The 25291-nt window shown below is 49.0% G+C and overlaps 1 protein-coding gene across 1 annotated transcript in view; it reads right to left on the bottom strand.

Moving 5' to 3' along the window:
• Positions 1-23992: 23992 nt before the first annotated feature.
• LOC119389342 (solute carrier family 13 member 5) overlaps positions 23993-25291 on the bottom strand; it is a 41187-nt gene continuing 39888 nt past the window's right edge. The window contains exon 6 of the mRNA XM_037656557.2: positions 23993-24425. Within this exon, the coding sequence (XP_037512485.2) occupies positions 24309-24425 (117 nt within the window). The 3' untranslated portion in view covers positions 23993-24308. The remainder of the gene's footprint in view (positions 24426-25291) is intronic.

Below are 25291 nucleotides of genomic sequence, written 5' to 3'. Positions count from 1 at the left end.
GGCGCTATGCAGGATGGCCCGAGTTTGGCGAAACTCGGGATCTTTCCGAGCTCTGGCGACACCCCCTTTTGAACGAGCTAACAGTACGAGAAGGTGAAATCCATCCCTCGGCGCGCGCTCCGTTCCATTGGTTACGATGGAACGCGGCGTCACGTCAAGGGCGGTCGAGAAGCTTGGGTGGTGTCGTCAAACTAGAGGCAGCTTCTTTCATTTGTTTGTCGTTCCACTGAGTGCAGAAGTGCACCCATGCAGGAAACTCTATTTTTATGTGTGCGCAGGCCGTTTGAATTCATTTTGAAGCGTTTAATGTAAGCACTAAGTATTCTTTAGAATAATCGGCACCGTGGCCTCTGAGATTAGTTCCTGCCGAGCGCCTTGCAACACCGCGGCTAGAGCTATTCGCCGAGGCCATGTGTATAATCACCATAGTCGGCCAGTACATTCTAGCGCGTTGCTCGGCCGGCGCGCGCCCTCGTCGTTCTCTTCTTCATCGTCTGCTCGCTCCCAGAGCACGTGCGCCCGGCTGATTAGATAATTGGCTGGGCGGTATACCTAGCTAAGTCAGGACGTGCTATGACGAAGCTGATTAGGCCAAATCATGCTAAGGCCGAGCTAACTAAGCCACGTCTTACTAAGACCATGCTAATAAAGTCGTGTAAACTAAGAACAAGGTAATTAAGACCATGCTGATTAGCAGCGTGTAATTAAAACCAAGATAATCAGGACCTTACCAAGATCATGTTAATTAGGATCGTGCTAATTAGGATTATGCTAATTACCTCTGTATTATTCAGGAACTTGCGAATTAAACCTGAGTAATAATACCGTGGTAATTAAGACATTATCAGTTAATGCTAATTAACACGACGCTAATTAGGATCGTGCTCGTTAGGAATATGCTAATTACCTCTGTACTATTCAGGACCTTGCGAATTAAGCTTGAGTAATTAATTGCGCGGTAATTAAAACATTAACAATAATGCTAATTAACACAACGATAAGTAGGAGCGTGTAAATAAAACCATGATAACCAAGACGTTACTCACCGAGGTCCTGTTAATTATGATCGTGCTAATTAGTATTATGCTAATTCTGTGCTATTCAGGACCTTGCGAATTAAACCCGGGTAATTACTGTCGTGGTAATTAAAACATTAACAATTAAGAAATGACTCATCAATATCATGTTAGTTAACACCTTCCCAATCAATAGCACCAATATTGAGACCGAACTGACACGGTCATTACTCCGAAGCAGATCAAGCATACTGAGTAGACGAGCCACGTAAAAAGCTGGAAGAAGCTAGGTGATCACAAGCTCCTCCGATGGTCCCAGCCTTGCACATGTAGTGCAAGCTGACCATATTATTTTTTATGCAATGAAGCTGCTGCTTAGCGTCCACCGCATGAAATGCTTGACAGGCACACAGGCGCTATGACAGTCACGAGTTGAACTGGGGCATTTTCAGAATCAACGAGTTTGTGCCCGAGTTCGCGCGTCAATCAATTTGATTGACAGACGCCAGCGGCGAAGAGCGGGTCCGCCCACCGCGTTTCCTCTTGTCGAGGAGCAGTGCTCACGACGCAACGCCAGCGAGCGGCACGATTCATCTATGAGCTTAATCGCACAGACTATGCACACACGCACGAAGAACTAAAGGTTATATCATCACGTGGCTACGATGTCTCGCATTCAATTTCACCGCTCTCACGACGTACCACTCACAGCTACGAAGCAAGCGCCCCTGGTGGGATTTGCGGTGAGAAATGTTACTGTTTACTTGTTTGCGGAGACATTGTTTCTACCGATTCGCTACTACAGAAAAGTATTCAGACGTGTAATGTAAGTATAGCAGTAACCTGTCCATTTATTTATCTGTAATATTTCAGAGACGCGAGACGAGCTGCACCAGAGTGCTGCGTGTGCGCCCTTGTTGCCTTCGAGAGTGGAAATTTCCATGCTACAGGTGGAATGAAAGAATTTTCCGTAAGAGGACAAACGCCCACGAACACGCCCGTGGGAGGCGCGATGATCAGTTGGCAAAAAGATAGCGCGACAATCACGCTGGCGTCGCTGGACTGTCAAAATGTTGACTGAGTGGCGGCGCTGACATGTTGCACGCGGTGTTCCTTCGAAAACCGCCGCAAATGCCGCACATGCGTTTGTGACGCCATTCTCGTTCTTGTAGCCGTTTTTATCAACGCCGCTATCGCGTGCTCCGCACTGTCTTCCTGTCATGACCGCCGTAATGCAAGCTCGGAGCAAACTCGTGTGCCCGAGAAGCTCGGGCCATCCTGCATAGCACCCCAGTACACTTGCTATGGGCGCTTCTCTGAAATATTTCCTGTTGGCGGACTAAAAGCGATCTGCTGGACAACGCGTAAGGCCGATATCAGGAATTGAACATTTCAGCAAAATTCCGGCTTCGAGAAAATTGAATTCCTAACTTGCGTTTCCTTGACGGCGTGATGGTCCCTTCGCTGGGCCGCTCTACAGAATGACGAACGCTATACGAACATGAAAGACGTCATGCCGATGCAGCCCGGCAACAGCATTCCGGGGACTTAGCCGCGCTCAACCACGGCATATATTAAGCAGCGCGGCAATTTGCGACACGCTTGTTAGTATGCACATGGTTCCCGCTGGTTCATTTCGAACAGCAGGCGGCGTGTAAACACTGCTGTCGCGCTTTGAAGGCTAATCCGATTCGGAGGAGAATCTGCCTGCGTCACTACCGAAGACCGTCGTTATAAAATGCCCAAATAATGACGGACACAAAAATACGAGGCAGACGACAAGGACAGGTGACTAACAACTGCTTATTGTAAAGACACTCACCGATATACGTACTACATTCTGTAGCGCATGCATGCGCAGTGACGCATCACGGAAGCAGCGGCTACACACCGCTGCTTCGGTATCTGTAATAAAACGTCGCCATGACGCTGGTAGCCAAGCGAAGTAAATTCTGCACGTGTCTTTTCGACCTACATCGCAATAGCAATTATGTGTAAAATGTGCTATTGCTACTCCCCTTTTTCGGCGTCCTTTACTTATCGCGTACGCCTCACGCAACCGGGACGCGTACTGAGTTAAATTCTTCATTTTTTTTTTTACCACAGGGTCCCGCACTTTTGCAAAAGATTTGTCCGGACACGGAGCCAACTATAGATGCATGCTCATTATGCGCCAACTTAGAACACGTGCTCTGGCGGTGCCCCGCGTTACGCGGTGGCGAAGGCATCACGCCGTCCAAATGGGAGGCTGCTAAGCCCCGGACTCGAAGAACAGCCATGGGCAGCCTAACGGGCCCGCGACGCAGCAAAGATACTTTGTTTTTCTGTTCCGACGTGGGAGTTACGAGCTAGAGCGCGTTCCGACGGACCTTTATTAAAGCTTTACAGCAGAGCTTATGCTTGAGGCTTGTCCGTGTGGCGTAGAAAGAAAATTATCATCATCATGCACAGCTTGCCTTTTCCAGGTCAAGCCAATTTAGGCTTAGATGATAGATGAGACCAGTTAAGCCAAGGTAATTATAGCCAAGCCTGCCTAATTGAGCATGGTAACACATAATTACCTAAACATGATTAAGCTAATTAAGTCAGAACTTAATTAGCCTCATTTAAGCCGGGAGTTGAATTCTTAGTGTGGCTAGTGAGGTCGAGCTTGGTAAATCTTACCGAGTCAAGCCTAATTAAGACGAATTAGTTCTATCTAAGCCTAAGTTTATTTTGTACTAATTAACTAAACAACGTTCATATTAATTAGCTGATTTATTGGCTTAATAAGGTTAATCAAAATAATTAAGTTGATTGAGCTACTGGAATCGTGTTAATGCGGTGCTGCTACTTGATGGCTAATCAATAGCCAGTCGGCACCGTTCGATAAGCTGGCGAAAACTTGGTTTAGAAAAACAGGGGGGTGGGGGGAAACACCCCTCCCCCCTAGGGGGTGTGTAGGAAAATCACTGTTAAGAGGAACTCCGCTACAGATTTGAAGGTCAGTCGAGGTTTCGCTTGAAACTGTTCGGGAACGCCTCTTGTCGAACAGCCGTGGCAGCTTATCGCGTGGGATGTCGAGGGCGCGGGTGTGTTTGCCAGCCGCCTCATTTCTTGGAGTGAAATGCAAATGTAGTGGCCCAAAGACGACGAAGAACTACTTTGGAGAAAGAAGAAGAAGAAATGTTTTGTTATGAATGGAAAAATTGTTTTCATGTCTCACCCAGCGTTATTGTTTCAATCTTACTGGCCTCGGTTTCATAAACCATGGGTTACGTACAAGCACTTATTCGACCATAAGATGTTAAACTCAGTGAAGTTCCTTCCATTGACAAGGAAAGGCACAACCTTAAAATCATTTTTGACGATATATATCCAAATCATGCCAAAAATTTGCCTTAACAGATATTAAACGGCCTACTACAAAAGCATTTAGAGGGGATAAATACAACAAATATTATAGCTACCGATGCCTCACAGTCTGAAGAAAAATCTGGCATTGGGATTTTCTCCGAGACATTCAATTGGTCATTCTCATTAAGACTTCCTGATTTCTTATCAGTGTTTTCGGCGGAATTTCTAGCGGTGATTATGGCTTTACGAAAGCTGAGCCCATCAACCTCAAGAGTGGCCATAGTTACAGATTCGTTATCTTTGTGTTCAGCACTCGTTGCACATAGTGATTCTCAATTATCACGTACTTTTCATTTTCTTGTTCCCTCCCACGTAACTTTAATCAGATTATTCTGGGTACCAGGCCACAAAGGGATAAAAATGAACGAAATGGCGGACACTCTGGCGAAAGCCGCTCTCAGTGGTCCGATACTATCGATTATCCCCACATCAGCACTCATAATTCGTGACAGATTTAGAAGGCGTGCCATAATTCAAGATTCCGGTAAAACATTAATCACTCATCTAAACGAATATCGACACCTCTTGTTCCCTTGGCGTAGGAATTTCTGTTTAACTAGAAAAGATGCAGTTATTTTTACTAAATTACGATGTCGCGTTCTTAAATTAAACTTTTATATGCATAGATCTGGTCTGGCTCCTTCCCCTCTTTGCTCGTTTTGTAACCAGGACGAAACAATTGAACATTATTTCTTATCATGTAACCGCTTCAATTTACCGAGGAAAAACATTCTCAAAGCAGCGTTTAATCGTATTAGACTGGATTTCATTACTTCGAATATTCTATCCTTGGGAGCCTCCTCATTAGGTCATTGTCACCGGGATGTCTGTTCCGCAGTAAAAAAATTCTTAATTGAATCAGGGCGATTTTGATTCTGAAGTTTTAAATGAGCATTAATAATATATTCTAACCTTCTATAATTCATTTTCACATGTGACCACTTTTAGCTATAAATTATTCGTTTCTTCACCAATCCTCCAGAGTGGGTGTGAGCCATTTATATAGGTCATCATCATCATCGTCATTATGATCAGTACGTTGGCGCAGTCTATGACCGGATCAAGACCGCAACTAATACTGACGATATCCCGCAATTCAAGTGACAAGCCGTATTTTTCGACGTACGACGTGGATGAAGACGCCAAGTATGAGTTGCCTGAAAGCATCACGACTTCCGAACTGCGCGAATTCACCGCTTGAAAAGCCGGGAAGACGCCGGAGGAGATCGACCGCCAACATCAGTGAAGCTCCGACTGAAGTACTCAGAGTTTCAAGAATATATCATGCTGCCGCTTTTGAAAACGCCGTCAAGGGTTTCGACAAGCAAAGAAAAATGTTCTGTTGACTCATGCCTCCTAGAAATGCTCCACCGTCAGCAGCAGTACGCAGAGCGACAGCAGCAATTCATGGACAGTCTTCTTCCGTCATCCAAGCACAGCAAAAACCCAGCAAGGGGATAGTAAAGCCTGATCGATCCCACAATGAAAGCACAAGCCCAGAGACCTGGATCAAGTTCTACGAACAAGCATGCGAGGACAACTCGTGGCAAGAGTACAGTGAGCGCATCAGGAACATGCGTCCGTTTCTTACCGGAATGGCTAAGTGGCACGAGCTCCACTACGCTGGTGACGAGACCGACACATGGAACGAGTGAAAAAAGAGCTTCCTGGCAGCTTTCGACGAAAACCCAGTTGAAAGGTGGGTTTTTTACAAATATCGATCAGGAAAGCCCCTATAGTATTTTTATGAGAAGAGGCGGCTTCTTGAAGTGGCAAGCCCGGAACTTCTGGAGTCTACGATCGTTCCTCTCATCATTCGCGGCCTTCCTAAGGAACTCCAGAGACAGGCGCAAGTGCAATCGCCCGAAACTGTAGAGGAACTTCTTGGTTCTTCCAGGAACCTCTCAATTGATTCGAACTCGTAGTATCCGCGTCGGCCAGAATATCATCCCGGGAAAGCATCATAGAGGTAACGCGAGCTTGACAACTGGCATGGTTGAAACCGGGCGGTCCATCTAATCTCCGATGCCAATAACGAGCAAGAGAATATCGCTTCTTCGCACCCAGGAGCAACGGAAACAAAAAAAAAAAAATTGGACCATCTCCCCGAAGGGAACGCTGATGGGATGCGAAGCAGCAGCGTTGCGCACGGGTGGCGTCACGGGTTGAACGGCGCTAACCAACGCCACCTGGACAAACTTCGTCAAGGCCTGGAAGCTGTTCGAGTGACGTGTCACTAGTGGGCTGACGCTCGACCTGCGTGAGCTACGGTATTCGTGCTTTAGCGGCCGTTTAGTTCATTTAATATATGCCGAAATCGGTATGGCGGAACAGGAGTGTATGACAAACAGGACTCATAGGCTGTAACATGTAAACTATGACGCGCATGTCATTTAAGGATTGATTTACATGACACACTCTTGGAGCGCTCGCTGCCGTTTCATGAAATATATGTATACCAAAATTGGCATAGCGTTAGATGGTTGTATGACAAACATAAATGACAGGTTGTAACGTAAACATCATGACATTCATGCCACGTGCGGCATGACTTGCATGCCACACTCATGGTGGGCTCGCAACCGTTTGGCTAGCAAGATGTGTATCAAAACTGGTATGCAGTGACGTGACTATATGAGGAGCATAAGTGACAGGTCTTAGCATGCAAATCATGACATGTTTGTCAAGTAAGGCGGGAATTATATGACATTGTCAAAGTACACTTCCGGCTGTTTCGCTAGCCGGATTTATACCAAAAGTGGTAGGACGTGAAATAAGTGCGTGACGAATATAAATGAGCAGCCATGTATTGTATACACGAGAATGTAAGTTCTATAGCACGGTATTTACCGAAATGTACATGCATGAATGCACGACAAACATTCAATAGTGAACCCGTTGTTATGACATGAATGCCTTCATTTGCCTCACATACAAATAATGCGATATATGCAGATCCTTGCTCACTGCTACGCATTACATCAACTCCCGCAGTGCGTGACATGTGGCGACTTTTATATTCGATTGGAACCCCCGTTATTTGTGTGCCAAATGTTCTAATAATGAAAAACAACGCATGCTTCAAAGTACATAAATAAGCATACACATCTCGTTCCGCTTTTGTGCCTTGTTTATTGCCAACTTCTCGTAGAATATCGTCCGGACTGAAGTGTTTTTCGCACACCTGCAAGTGACAAGAGAGTGACAACTTTACGATTCGCGTTTCTGCAGTTCACCCTAACATACTGCGAAACGCACGCACGTGACAAAAACGAAACCTAATACCATCATACTACATGAAACGGAATACACGAAAATCAAAAGAGAAGGTGTGTATTTACCTTTGAATGCTTGGTCGGGCTGAAATTATCCTTTGGGTTAACACCTATCCATGCCTTCCGCGTGTCTTCATCGGTTGGAAATCCAAATACGTGTACCTTGGGCCTCGAGTCGTAGTTGCCACAACAATGTAGAACACAACACTTCCCAGGCATCACAGCCTAGTCACTCAACGACCAACACGCGCACAAACACAAGCAGCACACATCACAGCTTCGAAGGAACCAACGGCCCTCAAAGCAACGCAGCATTAGCGTTTCTCGCACTGCTTTCAACTTAACTCGGCATCGAATGGCAGCCAGCGCGTGAGAGATTCGATACACGTCCAGCTTCGAACACTAGTAATGCTGAAGTGACCAAAACGCCGGTGCGAACGCGCCGCCGAACGCGGGCGTAGGCGATAATCCGCCACCAAGCACAGCGCACAACGCAACCAGCGTCGCAGCCCTGTAGTGATGCATGGGTATGGTGGCTTAGCATGGGTGCTAGCGTCCGCCGAGCAAGAGCGGCCCACTGAAAAAAGTCAGCCCACTACCTCTGACGACACGCGACAAATGGAGTTTAGCTTCCCGGCCTTGACGAAGTTTGTCTAAGTTTGTCTAGGTGGCGTTGCGCTAACGCGGGTGCTGCGGTGAGCGCTGGAAGATTCGTTTGAAGCGAAACTCGGTGTAGCGTTTACTGGTGTAAAGGCCCAAACACACGTACGCGTTGCAGCGCGTCAACGCGTGACTTTTTGACGCGGCGTCGCGCCCTCTCCCTATGGAGAGGGAGGGCGCGCAGCTTCGCGTAGCCGCGCGCCCTCTCTCCCCATAGGGAGAGGGCTCGACGCCGCGTCAAAAAGTCACGCGTTGACGCGCTGCGACGCGTACGTGTGTTCGGGCCTTAAAGGTTTGTTTGAAACGCGGACACGGGAGGCGAGCGGGCGTCGGAGCCGGCAGCTGCGGCGCTCCGGCGGGTGAGAGAGAGAGTGACGTACGCGCGCACCTGCGAGAGAAGCGTGCGAGGGGTGCGTGACGTCAACGCCCAGCTGCGGCGTGACCTACTTGGCAGCGCTCCAACACCTGCGCCGAGGGAAGCGCGTTGCCTAGCGTTTGTGCCGACGGACAGCGTTACACAGGCTAGTGAAAGAGCTGCTACGCATCTAAAAAAAAACGAATAAAAGAGGGTGCGCAGTCCCCTGACAACAAATTTGGAGATTGTTTTTCTAACGGCTCTTAACCTTCTATATATCAAACTAAAGGTGAAGATGGTGATGCACTGGTGGATAGCGGGGCATGTGTGTCTGTCATAAATGAGGCATTTGTAAAGAGGAAAGCAATTATTCGAGAGAGGCCCCCGCAGGGGCGTTTGTGCAAGCAGGCGTTTGGTGAGAGGCGTCACCACGGACTCGAGCCAAGGGGGGTTCGACCCCCTCCCACGCCTAGCCGTGCGTGACTTAGACGTGTCCAGGGAAAAGGGATCCTGGGGGTTGAGCCGACGCTGGGTGCTTGGACCTTTAAGGTCCCCTGGCAGAGACAACACGCCCTTTTGGCCCCGGCTTCAAGAAGACAAGCGCAGAAGAATATGCGCTTGTCCTGTTGCTTTCTTCTGCTAGTCTTACGTTTTTTTCTTCTGTTTGTTTCCAGAATTCACGAAGACGGCACCCCTGGACTGACCCACCCAAGGGAAATCGGCAGTCGCCTTTTCCTGTCTCTCTCTCCTCACATCTTCGTCTTTCTCTCCCACTTTCAATCTGTACTGTCGTCTTCTCCCTTCCATTTACTTCCATTTTTCCTGGTGGCAAGGGTTAACCTTGTGTGGTGGTCCTACCTTGGGTACACCATATTCGGTTATAGCAACGATGTACAGTTGGCATGGCAGGGCTTGCTCCACAACAACCTATGTCGTGAACCCTTGTTGGGCTCGGTGGCGGGTGACTGGCATTGTTGCCGAACATTTTACTCATTTAATGGGGTCATCCAACCCTTTCGCAATTGATCCCCCCTCCCCCCTCCCCGAAACGGTGGCGCACCGATGCAACTGCTGAAATCCTCCAGAAAAAGAAAGACACCTTCCTGGAGTATCACGTCATTCACTGTGAAAACACCGGGAAAAAGCCTGTAACATTTCACCATTGCTAGTGTCAAAGTGCCTCACTGAGACCATGGGAAGCGGCTACAAGGACACCAAGATGGCCAGTGGGGATTTGCTAGTCGAAGTAAAAGACAAGTCGCAGTACCAGAAATTGACCAACCTTGTGGCGTTTGGGGATAAACCCATCACTGTCACCGCCCACAGAACAATGAACACGGTGAATTAAGGGTGTCGTATCAGATGATGACCTCATGGTACTTACTGATGACGAACTCCTGGCCGGCTGGAAGGACGAGAATGTCGTACAGGTACAACGAATAAAAATCAGACGAGTCAACAAGGAAATACCCACCAGGCACATAATACTTACCTTCAACTCTAGCACACTTCCAGACGAAATAGAAACAGGCTACCTCAAGTTGCACGTCAGACCGTACATTCCGAACCTAAGGCGCTGCTTCAAGTGCCAAAAGTTTGGTCATGCATCACAGAGCTATCGAGGGCAGCTTACCTGTGCTAAGTGCAGTGCCATAGGACACTCTGCTGATGACGACTGCAGTGCTGAAGCCCAATGCGCGAATTGCGATGGTGACCACCTGGCGTATTCGAGATCCTGCACAGACCGGAGAAAAGAGAGGGAGATCATCACTATCAAATTTAAAGAAAACATAAGTTTCCCCGAAGCCAGACCGTACCTTGCCAAAAAGACATCATTCGCCGAAGTGGTGCAACGTAGGGCAGTACCACAACGGCATCACGCGGCCGCCCAAGCCACGCGCAGCGCGCTGAGGCGATCGCCCCTTGACCTCACGGTAGGAGCAGCCAACGCTGCCCTGGCCTCCCCCAACTCGACCACACTGGAGGCATCTTCAAGCTCTGGCACCAGCCAGAGCAACCCAGTGGCCAAAGAGGTCCCTTCAACCCCTTCTCAGGTGGGGTCAAAGACCTCGTCTGCCAAGACGAAGCCTACAACGCCATCATCGCTCGCTAGAGCAACTGTCCGACGCCCAGCACGAGGCGATGGACACTACTTCTAGCCCAGCGGTGCAGGTAGCGCCTAAAGAGCGGCGACTCTCGACCGCTCCAAAAAAAGCAATACCCCAATTACAGGGCCAGGAAAGGGCCCTCTAAAATAAGTGAACCTGCTCCAATGTTGAACACACATCTTTTAGCGTTTTAGAAGCAAGTCACATCCCATTCTCGTCTGCCAAGACGAAGCCTACAACGCCATCATCGCTCGCTAGAGCAACTGTCCGACGCCCAGCACGAGGCGATGGACACTACTTCTAGCCCAGCGGTGCAGGTAGCGCCTAAAGAGCGGCGACTCTCGACCGCTCCAAAAAAAGCAATACCCCAATTACAGGGCCAGGAAAGGGCCCTCTAAAATAAGTGAACCTGCTCCAATGTTGAACACACATCTTTTAGCGTTTTAGAAGCAAGTCACATCCCATTCTATTATCTCTTACTCACTTGCACCTCGATTTTAAACTATCACATTCAAAATGGCTTTTATTAATCATTGGAACTGTAGAGGGACAATTTAGGTGACATAAAGGAAATACTAAACGACTTTTCTCCTGTGCCCTTGTGCCTTCAGGAAACCAACTTAGGTGAGCCATATCAAAACATCCTAAAAGGGTTCACGGTTGTGCGGCGCGATCGTACGCACGCAAGCCGACTGTCGGGTGGAGTGGCCGTTGTTATTAAAGGTGGCGTAGTAGTGAGAGAAATTCATATTAATAGTCACGTAGAGGCTGCCGCCGTCACCATTCTAGCGCACAAAACCATCACCTCTACATTCCACCACACACGCAATGCAATTTAGAAATAATTTTACACCAGCTACCCCAGCCTTTTGTGATAGCAGGTGATTTTAATGCACGTAACACGCTTTGTGGTAGTAAAACTGTTGACTCTAGAGGACAAAAACTTGAAGATTTTATTTGAGCCAATGATGTTTGTCTTTTAAATTCTGGCGCTGCCAGTTATTGCTCCCCAAGTTCAGGAGCTATGAGCTGCCTGGACCTGGCGCTATGCTCTCCAGCCGTGTTCACAGATTTTTAAATGGAATGTAATAGATGACCGCATGCCTGCACTCACCAGTATAACCACAGCACTTCCCACCACCCTGCTGGCGACTTAATTCATTTGGCAGACTGGGCTCTTTTTACCCATCAAGCCAGTATGGATAAGGAGAGTCTAGATCATTTGAGCGTTGATGAAATGAATGGAAGAAAAACAACGTGTATAGTTACGGAAGCAGAGAAAGCTATCCCTCAGTCTTCTGCTTTTTTGTTTTTTCTTAAGAGATTGAGGCCCTGGTGGACGCGCGAACCCTAGTGGCACCAAATGTTGACACAACGTTGCCACCACATTAAGAAAGTTGTTTCAACGTTGTGGCTACATTGCGTGCTACTACGGGAAGTACAGAAGTCAAAATACTCCAAAACAAAGCCTGGGGCATCTTCCGGAGGTACCCGACATACGATAACCTCATCTCCTTTAAAAAAGCGAAAGCGAAAGCTAGATAAGTTCGTAGACACGCCGTGATAATCTCCGAAAACTATGTTTCATCCATAAATAGCTCGGTCACATCCAAAAGAATGTGGGATCAGGTTCGCAAGTTTAATGGCAACTACGCTGCCTCTAACCGTCCCCTTTCTTTCAACAACAGGTACACAGACATCCCTACAGGAACAGACAGACCTAATAGGGGCTACACTTCTACAACATATTGCCACGCCCGCTTCTTGTTTTATTTTGATGTATTCGGGTTTGACCAGCAATGACGGTTAGCAACGCTCGGCGCTGACCGCGCGGCAGTGTTCGAGAAGCTTCGCGATTGTAGTAGACCACTTTGTTGAGATTGCGCGCAGGCCACGAACAGCCTAGATTATTCCAGAGCTTGCGCGACCACCAGTGATAAGACTGGAAAGTTCGATGCGCGATGTATAAAAGACGGCGCGTGCCAGCCATGAGCAGTTTTTCGACACCTGACGTTCTGTTTGCCGCTATCAGTGTATTGCTGTTGTTTGACTTTCAGTTTCACGGCCACAAGTTCGGCCAAATAAAGTTTCATCTCGGACGCGCTGACTGCTGCCTTCGTCGACGTCACGACCACGTGACAACATATCTAGCTCAACAAACTATTCAGAAACGTTCTCAAGGCACAAACAATCTATAGAAAAACAAAAGCTTCCTACAACAGGTTTTTTAGACTTGCCACACAATGCGCCTTTGCCCTCCATGAACTCAACACAGTACTTTCTGCAGGCAAAAAGAAAAACAGCGCCTGGTCCTGACAAAATACACTATGCAATGCTCGCCCACCTGTCACCGAAAACAGTTGAGGTCCTCCTGCATTTCTTCAACGTTATCTGGCAAACTGGTCGAATGCCCACGGATTGGAAGAAAGCCATTATAATCCCATTCCTAAAATCTGGAAAAGATCCTACATTAGCAAACAGCTATAGGCCAATCGCATTTACAAGTTGTATTGCAAGAAGCTATGACAGTGTCATTAACATCAGACTAACGTACGTCCTCGAAACAGAAAACTCGCTAGACATCCACCAACGTGGCTGCAAAAAAGATTGTTCAACAACCGACCACCTAGTTCGGCTTGAAAACACAATACGAGTAGCTTTCTTACACAAACAACACTGTCTCAGAGCAGTCTTTTTTGATCTCGAAAATACCTAAGATGCTACTTAGAGGTATGGCATTTTACGAGACCTGGCGGATCTAGGAATCCGCGGCAGAATGCTTCACTGTCTCTCCGATGTTTTGTCCAACCGAGGCTTCCAGGTCCGCCTTGGCGTGACACTTTCTCTTATATTTACTCGAGAGAACGGTGTACCTCAGGGGTGCGTTTTGAGCACTGCACTTTTTGTTGTGAAAATGAACTCTGTAAACAAAGTTATACGATCCACACATGCATTCCCTGTACGTTGACGATTGCTTGCCGCGCGTCTAACATGGTAGCACGTCAACGACAGACTCAAATCACGTTGAACAAACTAACACAATGGGCTGGGAAAAACGGCTTTCGTTTCTCCGGGGAAGAGACAGTTGCTGTAGTGTATTCTCAGAAAAGAGGCTTGCAGCCGGACCCAATTCTTGAACTGAATGAGACAGTATTACCAGTCAAACAAGAGCACAAATTTTTGGGGGTCATATTTGACAAGAAACTCAACTTTCTGTCACACATTACCAGACTAAAAATTAAAGCGACTAGGGCACTCATCGCCCTTAAATTTTTGTCACGGAAGCACTGGGGCGCTGACCGTAAGTGCCTTCTGAACATCCATCGTTCATTGGTGCGTAGCGAATTAGATTATGATAGTGTAGTTTACGGTTAAGGGAGGCCTACCTCAAGAGGTTCGACCCCACATAACAAAGGGATACGCTTGGCAAACGGTGCATACCGGACCTTGTCGCTTCCCAGCTTATACTTGCAGAGTAACGAACCGGCACTGGGGTGCTATGCAGGATGTCCCGAGCTTCTCGGGAACACGAGTTTGCTCCGAGTTCGCACTACGGCGGTCATGATAGGAAGACAGTGCGAAGCGCGCGTAGCAGCGTTAATAAAAACGGCTACAAGAACGAGCATGGCGTCACAAACGCATGTGCGGCATTTGCGGCGGTTTTCAATGGAACACCGCGTGCGCACGCGTCAGCGCCACCACTCAGTCAACATTTCAGCAGTGCAGCGACGTCAGCGTGATTGTCGCGTTATCTTTTTGCCAACTGGCCACCGCGCCTCCCACAGGCGTGTTCGTGGGCGTTTGTCCTCTTTCGGGCAAGTTCTTTCGTTCCACCTGCATCATGTAAATTTATACTCTCGAAAGCAACAAGGGCGCACACGCAGCACTCCCTTGCAGCTCGCTTCGCTTCTCTCGAATATTACAGATAAATTAATGGACAGGTTACTGCTACTTACATTACAGGTCCGAATATTTTTCTGCAGTAACGAACCGGTAGAAACAATATCTCCACGAACAAGTAAATAGATAGATAGATAGATAGATAGATAGATAGATAGATAGATAGATAGATAGATAGATAGATAGATAGATAGATAGATAGATAGATAGATAGATAGATAGATAGATAGATAGATAGATAGATAGATAGATAGATAGATAGATAGATAGATAGATAGATAGATAGATAGATAGATAGATAGATAGATAGATAGATAGATAGATAGATAGATAGATAGATCTAACTTTATTGTACACCGAGGGAGGAGAGCCGGGTTTTACCCCGACGGGCCGCCCCCACGTTGGAACAGGCAGGGAGTACCTGCCTGCGGCATCGTGGGCCCCTTGGATTGCCCGAAGCTGACGGTGACGATCCGTACTTTTGATGGCGGAATAAAACCCTTGTCTTGGGATGATTTGCGCCTTGAGTTCCTTGTGTATGTGGGGGCAGTCCCACATCATGTGCTCAAATGTACACACACACCCACAGTCCGGGCAGTCAGGAGATATATCCATATAAATAGATACATTAGCTGGTCAAGGGTAAACCCCTGTCTGTAGTAGTCTGAGCGTGACTTCTTGTCCTCTGGTAAGATGCGAATGGGGTGGAGGAAAGACCCTACGACTCAAACGATAATGTGAAGTGACTTAGTTAATTGTCGCTAGAACGTCCCGCGACCCTCGATCAGCCGCACCCCCATCCAGAGGATCGGCCCCGGGCGGGGCGGAGCGGTCCAACGTGCCAGGGCCGTGAAGCCCCGCGCGGAAGGCAAGCCCTCGCGCCCGGGCGTGGGCCAATTCATTGGAGTTGGTGATGCCGCTGATCGTGGAGCCCATATGGGCCGGGAGCCTAATGATCTCGTGTGGAGTGATGGTCCGACCTCTGAGAATCCTAGCAACAGGTGGGGAGACCCTGCCAGAGGCAAAGGCTCTAACCGCCGAACGGGAATCATAATAGATCTGAACACGGGATGAGTCCAAAAGCCCTAGTGCGATGGATACCTGTTCATCTATTGCCGGGGAGGTTGCCTCGGCAGAGCATGCCGACATTACTGTACCTCGCTCAGAGACCGCAACGGCCACATAACGATTCCTATCCGCACGCGCAGCGTCCGTGAAGGTCGACGATCGCGACTTCGAGTGCACCTGCTCCAAAATTTTCTTGGCTCTAGCCCTTCTCCTTGCGACGTTAAATTGAGGGTGCATATTCCTAGGAATAGGATAAACTACGAGTGCCTGTCTGACGGTGGAGTCAACAGAAGTCATCCGCTCTTCCTGCAGTATTGTAGAAATTCCGGCACGTGCCAAAATCTCCCGACCCGCCCGGGTGACCGAGAGGCGAGAGATCTGCGCCGTGCGTTGAGCCTCTATAATTTCATCCAACGTGTTGTGAATTCCTAATGCTAGCAGCCCCTCCGTGCTAGTTCGGATTGGAAGGCCGAGTGCCCTTTGTACTCTCTCTCTCTCGTCACGGGGCTAGGGCGTCTCGCATTCAATTTAACCACGCTCAGGACGTACCACTCACAGCCATAAAGCAAGCACCCCTGGTGGCATTTGCGGCGAGAAATGTTACTATTTACGAATAGTAACATTTCTCGCCGCAAATGCCACCAGGGGTGCTTGCTTTATGGCTGTGAGTGGTACGTCCTGAGCGTGGTGAAATTGAATGCGAGACGTCCTAGCCCCGTGACGAGAGAGAGAGAGAGAGTACAACTTTATTAAGAGTCCAGTGCAGACGCAGAGGTTGCCCCGCGCCACCCGGCTACTCCCACGTTGGGACCGGCAGGTCTAGCCTAACGGCCCTGTCGCGGGCGCACTGGACGGCCAGGATTTGGTCCTGTAGCTTTGGGCTGCGCAAAAGCGCATCCCACTCAGCCTTGCTGTAAGTCGGGCCGAGCGATAACCTTTAGTTTTTCGTGCATAGTCTGTGCGATTAAGCTTATAGATGAATCGTGCCGCTCAATGGCGTTGCCGAGTGAGCACTGCTCTTCGGCAAGCAAGAGCAAAAGCGGTGGGCGGACCGGATCTTCACCGCGGGCGTCTGTCAATGAAGCTGATTGACGCGCGAACTCGGGCATAAACTCGTTGACTCTGAAAAGGCCCCAGTTCAACTCGTGACTGTCATAGCGCCTGTGTGCCTGTCAAGCATTTCATGCGATGGACGCTAAGCAGCAGCTTCTTTGCATATAAAATAATTTAGTCAGCTTGCACTTCTCGCGCAAGGCTGGAGCCATCGAAGGAGCTTGTGATCACCCAGCTTCTTCCAGCTCTTTACGTGGCTCGTCTGCTCGGTCTGCTTCGGAGTAAAGACCACGCCAGTTCCGTCTCAATTTTGATGGTATTAATTAGCTAGGTCTTAATTACCATAATATTGAATAGTTCTGTCTTAATTGGTAATGTTTTCATGAACACGATATTAATTACACAGGTTTAATTAGCAAGGTCCTAATTAATACGATGTTAATTAACATAGTCCTAATTAGACATACCTAGTTAGGAAGGTCCTAATTCACATAACTTTAATTAGCGCCCCCATAATTAGCGTCATGCTAATTAGCGTGTTCTTCATTAGATCTGTATTAGCTTTACACGGCTTCATTATCATGGTCATAGCAAGATGTGGCTTAATTACCTCGGGCTTAGCATGACTTGGCTTAATTAGCTTGCTCATAGCATGTCCTAGCTTAATTAGCTACAGGTATACCACCCAGCCAATTAGCTATTCAGCCGGGCGCACGTGCTCGGGGAGCGAGCAGACGATTAATAAGAAGACGAAGAGGGCGCGCCGGCCGAGCAACACGCTAAAATGTACAGGCCGACCATGACTATTACAGACGTGGCCTCGGCGATTAGCTCCGGCCGCGGTGTTGTAAGGCGCTGGGCCGGAATACGGCAATACGGAAATCCACACCGACGCAAGCAGCGTAGGACTCGGCCCCGTCCTTGTGCAGAAGACCGACGGATTGGAAAGGGTCATCAGTTATGCTAGCCGGTCGCTATCAAAGGCAGAAATCAACTACTCCTCAACAGAAAAGGAGTGCCTGGCCATCATCTAGGCTACATCGAAGTTTCGCCCCTACCTCTACGGCCGGCCCTTAAAAGTTGTGAGCGACCACCACGCCTTGTGTTGGCTAGCTAACTTGAAGGACCCTTCAGGTCGCCTCGCACGGTGGAGCCTACGACTTCAAGAATTCGACATAAGCGTCGTTTACAAGTCCGGAAGAAAACACTCCGACGCTGACTGCCTGTCCCGCGCCCCCGTCGACCCACCGCCGCAGGACGACCAGGAGGATGACTGCTCCTTGGGAACCATAAGTGCCGACGACTTCGCTGAACGACAGCGAGCGGACCCAGAACTCAGGGGCCTTGTGGAACACCTCGAGGTCAGGAGCGCCGTTGTTCCGAAGGTATTCACGCGAGGACTGACGTCGTTTTTCTTGCGCAACGGCGTTCTCCTTAAGAAGAACTTCTCGCCGCTTCGAGCCGATTCCCTTCTCGTAGTGCCCTCGACATTGCGACCAGAGGTCCTCCAGGCTCTGCACGACGACTCGACGTCTGGACACTTGGGTGTTTCTCGCACGCTCGCAAGAATACAGGAAAAGTACTGCTGGCCGCGCCTTGCCGCCGATGTAACTCGCTACGTCAAGACCTTCCGAGACTGTCAGCGACGCAAGACACCACCGACTAAGCCAGCCGGACTTCTGCAGCCTATCGAGCCACCTCGACGGGCGTTCCAGCAAATTGGGATGGACTTACTGGGGCCGTTCCCGACGTCCAATACCGGAAACAAATGGATCGTCGTAGCTGCCGACCCGCTACGCCGAGACAAGGGACCTACCCAGAGGCAGTGCCGCCGAGGTAGCGAAATTCTTTGTTGAGAACATCGTCCTGCGTCATGGCGCCCCAGAGGTCCTCATCACCGACAGAGGTACGGCGTTTACTGCTGACCTAACTCAGGCAATACTGAGATACAGCCAAACAAGCCACCGCCGGACCACAGCGTACCACCCACAGACCAATGGCCTCACCGAGCGGCTAAACGAGACCATCGCCGACATGCTGGCCATGTATGTCGACGTCGAACACAAGACGTGGGATGCCATCCTTCCGTATGTGACCTTCGCATACAACACGGCCGTGCAAGAAACGACGCAAATGACGCCGTACAAGCTGGTCTACGGAAGAAGCCCGGCAACGACGCTAGACGCAATGCTACCAACCGCCACCGACGAAGACGATCTCGACGTTGCCGCCTATTTGCAACGCGCCGAAGCTCGACAGCTCGCCCGCCTGCGCATCAAAAACCAGCAGAGGGTTGACAGCCGTCAATATAATCTTCGACGACGCCACATGGAATACCAACCCGGTGACTGTGTGTGGGTCTGGACGCCGATACGCCGACGTGGGCTCAGTGAAAAACTTCTTCGGCGATACTTCGGCCCATACAAGGTGCTTCGACGTCACGGCGCTCTTGACTACGAGGTCGTCCCGGACGGCATTACGAACTCCCAGCGACGCCGCGCACGACCTGAAGTCGTCCATGTCGTGCGCCTTAAGCCGTTTTTTGCGCGTTAGCGAACCTGGGGACTCTGCTTTTTCCTTTGTTATTGTAATTTGTTTGTGTATGCACTTGTTTTTCCCCTTCCATGTTCTGTTGCAAGCATCGGGACGATGCTTTTTAAGAGGGTGGCAATGCCACGCCCACTTCTTGTTTTATTTTGATGTATTCGGGCTTGACCAGCAAGGACGGTTATCAACGCTCGACGCTGTCCTCGAAGCAGTGTTCGAGAAGCTTCGCGATTGTAGCAGTTCGTTTTGTTAAGATTGCGCGCTGCACGCGAATGTTCCAGCTTTGTCGAGAGATAACGCCGCCGCCAGCGATATCGCTGGAAAGTTCGATAGCGCCTGTATAAAAGCCGACGCGCTTGACCGCTTGTCAGTTGTTCGACGGCCGACGCCCAGTTCGCCGCTATCAGTGTACAGCGTGTATTGCTGTAGTCTGAGTTTTCATTTCCCAGCCACAAGTTCGGCCATATAAAGAGTTTCAGACCACGCCAGCTGTTGTCTTCGTCGACGTCACGACCCCGTGACAATATTGTCGATATAGAAGTTAGAGCATTGCACGGGCCTGATTTTTCGGCCCGCGCCCGGCCCGGGCCCGCGGTTCCAAGCTCGGTCCCGGCCCTGGCCCTGGCGTACATGACCGAACCCTACCCGAGCCCGGCCCGGGCCTGTCGTTCCAAGCCCAGGCCCGGCCCGGACCCGGGCCCTGGCGTTCATTACTAAACTTATTCAGGGCGCCGCGCGTGTTCATGACCAGACCCGGCCCGGGCCCGCTAGAGGATATTAGTTGATTATTAATGATGCCATGCGCTTTGTAGCGGGCGATTGTGCGGAAAATCCGGTGTGTACATGCATCGAAATCTTGCTTTGCCCGCGGTTTAAGCTGTTTCGCTGTTACGTCTTAGGACGCGGGTGCGATTCCCGCGGCCACGGCGGCCGCATTTTGATGGGGGCGAAATGCAAAAACACCCGTGTACTGATCTTTAGGTGCACGTTAAAGAACTCCAGGTGGTCGAAATTAATCCGGTCCCCACTACAGCGTGCCTCGTAATCATACGTACTTTTTGCACGTAATACCAAGGAATATAAATGAAATGTTGCCTATATGGCACATGGCAGGTCGTTACACATGGAAGCCATGTTCGTTCTTGTGGAAAAGAGAAAAAAAAATAGAACTTCAACTGTTTTTCTATTTTCTTTGCTAAGCTTTACTAAGAGCCAGCTCTTTGCACGTGTCACTTCAGCTTGGCACAGAATGCCTTAGACCATGCACTGCATAACGTTCGCGTGTGCTCGAAGGCTTGCCTTAGGCCTTTTAATGAGCGGGCACGAGTCCGGCCCGGTCCGCAGCCTCAAGCCCGGGCCCCGCCCAGGCCCGTACTTTCAAGCCCGAGCCCAGCCCGGGCCCACCGGAAAACGCTTCGGACGGCCCGGTCCGGCCCGCGGGCTGGGCCGGGCCCGGGCTTTCGGGTCGGTCCGGGCTCGTGCGGTGCTCTAATAGACGTTACAAAACACTCCAAGGAAGGGTTTCAAAGCGCCATTAATCATCTTTTCAAACCAGGCAGCGCTGTCCTTCCACCCGAAAGGTAAGCGATTACACTCATATACGTCAAAGGCCGTGCACATCTTATATTCTTTTTCGAGTGGTACTTGCCAAAATCATTTACAAATATCTATTCGAGAAAAGACTTTGCAACCTCCTGTTGCCTCAATTATTCCGTCGATACTTGGCATCGGAAAAAGAGATAGGTCTGTTTGGTGATTAAGGATTCGGTAGTCAGTACCAGCGTTGCCAGATTGGAAAGGGGCTTCGACACCAACCCTAGACCAAAATTTCACCAGATTTCACCAACACTTTAAAATGGCGACTATGACGTCATTTTTTTTTCTTTTTAGCGTTTTACTTTCCAAAAGCCCTGCCTCGGAGAAAATATTTCTGTTGTTTACAACTATTTTATTACAAAAGACAGTGATTTGATTATTTCTGCACTTTTTACTTGTCACTGTCACTACTTACTACATAACAAAAAGATTTTCGGAGCGTCGCCTGAAGACCAGCCGACTCGGCAACGTTCTGTGCATTCTTCACTGAATCCTTTGTGTGTCCTGCAGCAGCAGTTAGCTTCAGCCATGCATTCGTTTCAAGTATCCTTGTAGGACCCGAAACTGTCGCTTTTCTATGCATTTTCTTATGTTTATTTCGCGAAAGGACTGTGTATCGGCAGGCAAACTTCTGGGCAGCGAAAATAGCGGGAACCAACGAACGAGGCGCCACGGAGTGAAATACGAGAATGGAAGAAAAACAATATATATAAAAATAGAAGAACCAGGACGGAGTGAGCAGAGATATCTTCTCGAAGAAAGGTCCACCCAAGGATGTTAAAAAAGATGCTGGAATGGAAAAGCCGAACGATAAAACGTCGGCTAAGAAAAAGTAGCAAGTCAGCTGTCACATGTGCTCTTAGTTTAAAATAAATTAGCTTACCCTTACCCACGGTGTAAGATATATACTCCACATATATCTTACACCGTGCCTTCACCTCTCGTTTTCTCTTTGTATGATGAAGCCAGTGTCCACAAACAGACTTCAGTTATTTAGCCCTGTTTACAGTTTTTATCCACTTAGCACGTGTTAAGAAAACAAGAGGTAAAGACAAGGTTGGTTTTGAATACGGACCTTCGATGGCTAATTGTTCCGGACAGATACTTCCCAACGTGCATCTGTGTTAGTGGCTTCCTTATCAAAGTCTTGGCAAGCTTTATTAGACCATCACATACTCATTCGGATATATTACTTTCCTCGGTATAGTAACGGACCAATGACTAACCTAGCATTTACGTCACCAGAACAAGGGCATTTTCTAATCGGACATCACACGAGAAGGCTGTGTTTTTCAGGTAAAGTATGTCCAAACGCTGGCTTCACATTCGCTCCTATGAAGCTTCGATTGCTTCCACTCTAGAATTTTTTTAACCTCCGTAGAGCCCGTCGCCTTCTAGAGCCATAACGGTGGATATGCATAAACAAGGAGGAGAAAATAAACTTTATTAAAGACAAGAGGAACGAGCGGAGAGGGCCACGGTGGTGTTCCATGCCCGTGAACTGTCCCGCGACCTTCGCCACACAATCGGCCTGCTCGGCCGTCTTTGGTTTGAGGGTTTGGGAGATTTGAGTGCTAAAGAAACTGGCGCTACCCGTGGGATGTGGATGAAGGGCCAACAAGTCGTCGGCAACAACGCGATGTAAATACGAATAATTCTAGTGACAAGCCATTCCTCAACATTTTTCACCACTTTTCACCAGATTTTGTCTGGTGTAGCTGTGCTGGCACCTCAACACCAGCAGCCCCCAATTTTCACCAGATTTTCCCAATCTGGTGCCGTATTTCACCATATGGCAACGCTGGTCAGTACATAGCCTCAGAGATCCATCTTCTTTGAGCGCCAGCGCAATAGGTGAGGCGAACGCGGACACCGATGGCCGTATTATGCCAGCGTCTAACATGTTTTGGATCTCGCTTTTCAACCAAATTTTCTTCTCGCGTGACATTTTTAAGGCCGAGACAGACGGTACGATTTTCCATCCGATGCGACGTCCGGCGCGGCGATGCGGCAGCCGGAATGGTGACGTTTTGTGACGTTTCATCGCATCGGATCGCCGCATCGCATGTCCGGCGTGTATCCAACCGGGCAGATATTTTCGCCTCCGCATCGGACCGTCGGAAGGCCGCAGCCAATGACAGCTCGGGAGACGTGTGTAGTCACGCCGCTGGTGGCGCCCTCTCCACGTCGCCGCTCCGGTCACCGTGGCCAAGGCGCGTCGGTGGAGTCGAGCCTCGGAGCAATTGCCGCGATCGCCGCTCGCGGCGGCGTGATAAACATCGAGTACATTTTGTTTGTGACGTGAAATAATTCCCGATTGAATAAAGTGATGTTTGAAGTGTGTCATTTCTGCAAGACAGTGCCCGTTTCCAAACCACTAGCGAGATCGCGACCAGCGATGCAAGGCCATTTCGCAGGTAAACACAGCGACACCTTCGTCTCGGCGAGCCGGCTCGCTTCGTTTCCACCTTTGCTTTTCACATCGATGACATCGAGAAAGTTAATAGCGTATGCTAACGCGTTACATGCGAGTACAAAGCTTAATATTGTTGGCAAAAACAAGCGCTCTATGACGAGCTCACGTGTGATCGCGAGCGGCGTAGGCGACGGCCGGCGTCCGCCATGCTAGGCCTACCTCTCGGGGTCGTGAGTCACGGCGAGCTGTTGCGATGTGCTTGTCATTCGCGAAGGCGTAGTTTTAGCGATTATTTTCAAATAGAATGATGCGTGGCTGTGCAAAGTTTTTTTTTGTGCTTCATTGCGATACATCGCGATTTTTCACTTGCGGACAACGCCGCCGACGCCGCAATCTCTGTGACACCGGCTCTTTAACGCTTTCGCGTTAAATTTGCACACGAGGGAAACATTTAAAGCACTAATACAGCGATAAAAAGCTTCGGTTGGAACGCCACGCTGTTTTGAAATTACGGGGAAGTTGTGTCTCGAAATAGAATACAGCATGGTACGTGAGAATAAGAAAAATATATTTTTGATATTTTATTCTCCGTGGTAGCAAATACCGGTGTTTTCACGAGCCGTTGCCAGAGTGGCCATGAATGTTTGACTGGCGAGCTGGCGAAGTTCATCTAGATTTGTTGCGCTGACGATAAGATCACGGAAAGCGTAGCATAACCTGATGGAACGAAGTAGCCCAATTTAATGCGATGCAGTTTCTATAATCGAGAACGTGCAGGGACGACACCAGTATTCACAGGCACGACAGAAAAAAGCGCAATAACGTCATTACATGCTTGCCGCCAAGGCCTATACAGGCGTTCGAGTCTATGCACGCAGGGGTCATAATGTATGCAAAAAAAATCATTGTCTTCTTTTGTCAGGCGTCGGGAACGACGTGCTGGTTGCCCCAGTCGTAGAGGGTCCGGCCGATGGCGTTTACTGTGAGCAGGACCACGCCGACGAGCACCATCTTGAGCACTATGCCCAGCACCAACTGCGCATAAAAAAGGGATGCTTGCTTTGCGGCCGCAACAGCTCGGACATGCTCCATTTGAGAATCCCGAGCAGCCGTTGCTGCCTACAACTGTTTTTTTGTTACCGATTCAGCGCTCGTTATAAGTGCAGCTATATGAGATCGGTGCTGCGGTGTGGTATACAATATAATAATACTGGTAGCCAGAGTGTCGGAACGGAACGAAAACCAAAAACGAAAAACGAAAAAAGATCGATATTTTTGACTGGAACGAAAACGTAACCGAAACGTTTTCTATTATTTCGTTCCGGAGTGAAACCGAAAATTTTTAAGTCGTTTTTCGGTTCACCAGAAAACTTGGAAATCCGGAACAAGTGAGGTCATGCAACGTGTGCGATTACGCATATCTCAGTGTACAGCATTAGCGCGTACCTCAGGCAGGAATTCCAAAGCAAAGGTATGTTCAAATTGTCCGAAAAAACGAAAACAGTGGCAACCAGAGATGTTTATATTAACGCAAATCTACTTTTGCGTGCCTTTCACGCAGGCCAGCGTGGAGAGGGCATTGTCGGCGCTGTAGTTTGTGACAACGAAAGCTGTTACGGGATCACAACAGCCGATTTTGGTGCCATAGTTGTCCGCCGGTGTCCGTAACCGCTATCGCGTGAAACAAGGCAAGAATTCGGCAGATCCCACGCCTTGTGCGAATCGGTTTCATGCGAAGCAATCAGCGAGTAGTTGTCTATGCTACATTTCTTGGCTTTCATCCAAGCGTTACGAACTGGATCGACGTGTTTTTGTAAGCGTAGTAGTTGTGTGCACATCGCGGCCTTACCAGGCACGGCAACTACACTGGCGTTTAAAGGGGGGTAACTTAAGGAGCACAG

Source organism: Rhipicephalus sanguineus, chromosome 4, assembly GCF_013339695.2.
Source record: "Rhipicephalus sanguineus isolate Rsan-2018 chromosome 4, BIME_Rsan_1.4, whole genome shotgun sequence".
Taxonomy (NCBI): domain Eukaryota; kingdom Metazoa; phylum Arthropoda; class Arachnida; order Ixodida; family Ixodidae; genus Rhipicephalus; species Rhipicephalus sanguineus.
This window is presented reverse-complemented; position numbering and strand designations above follow the sequence as displayed.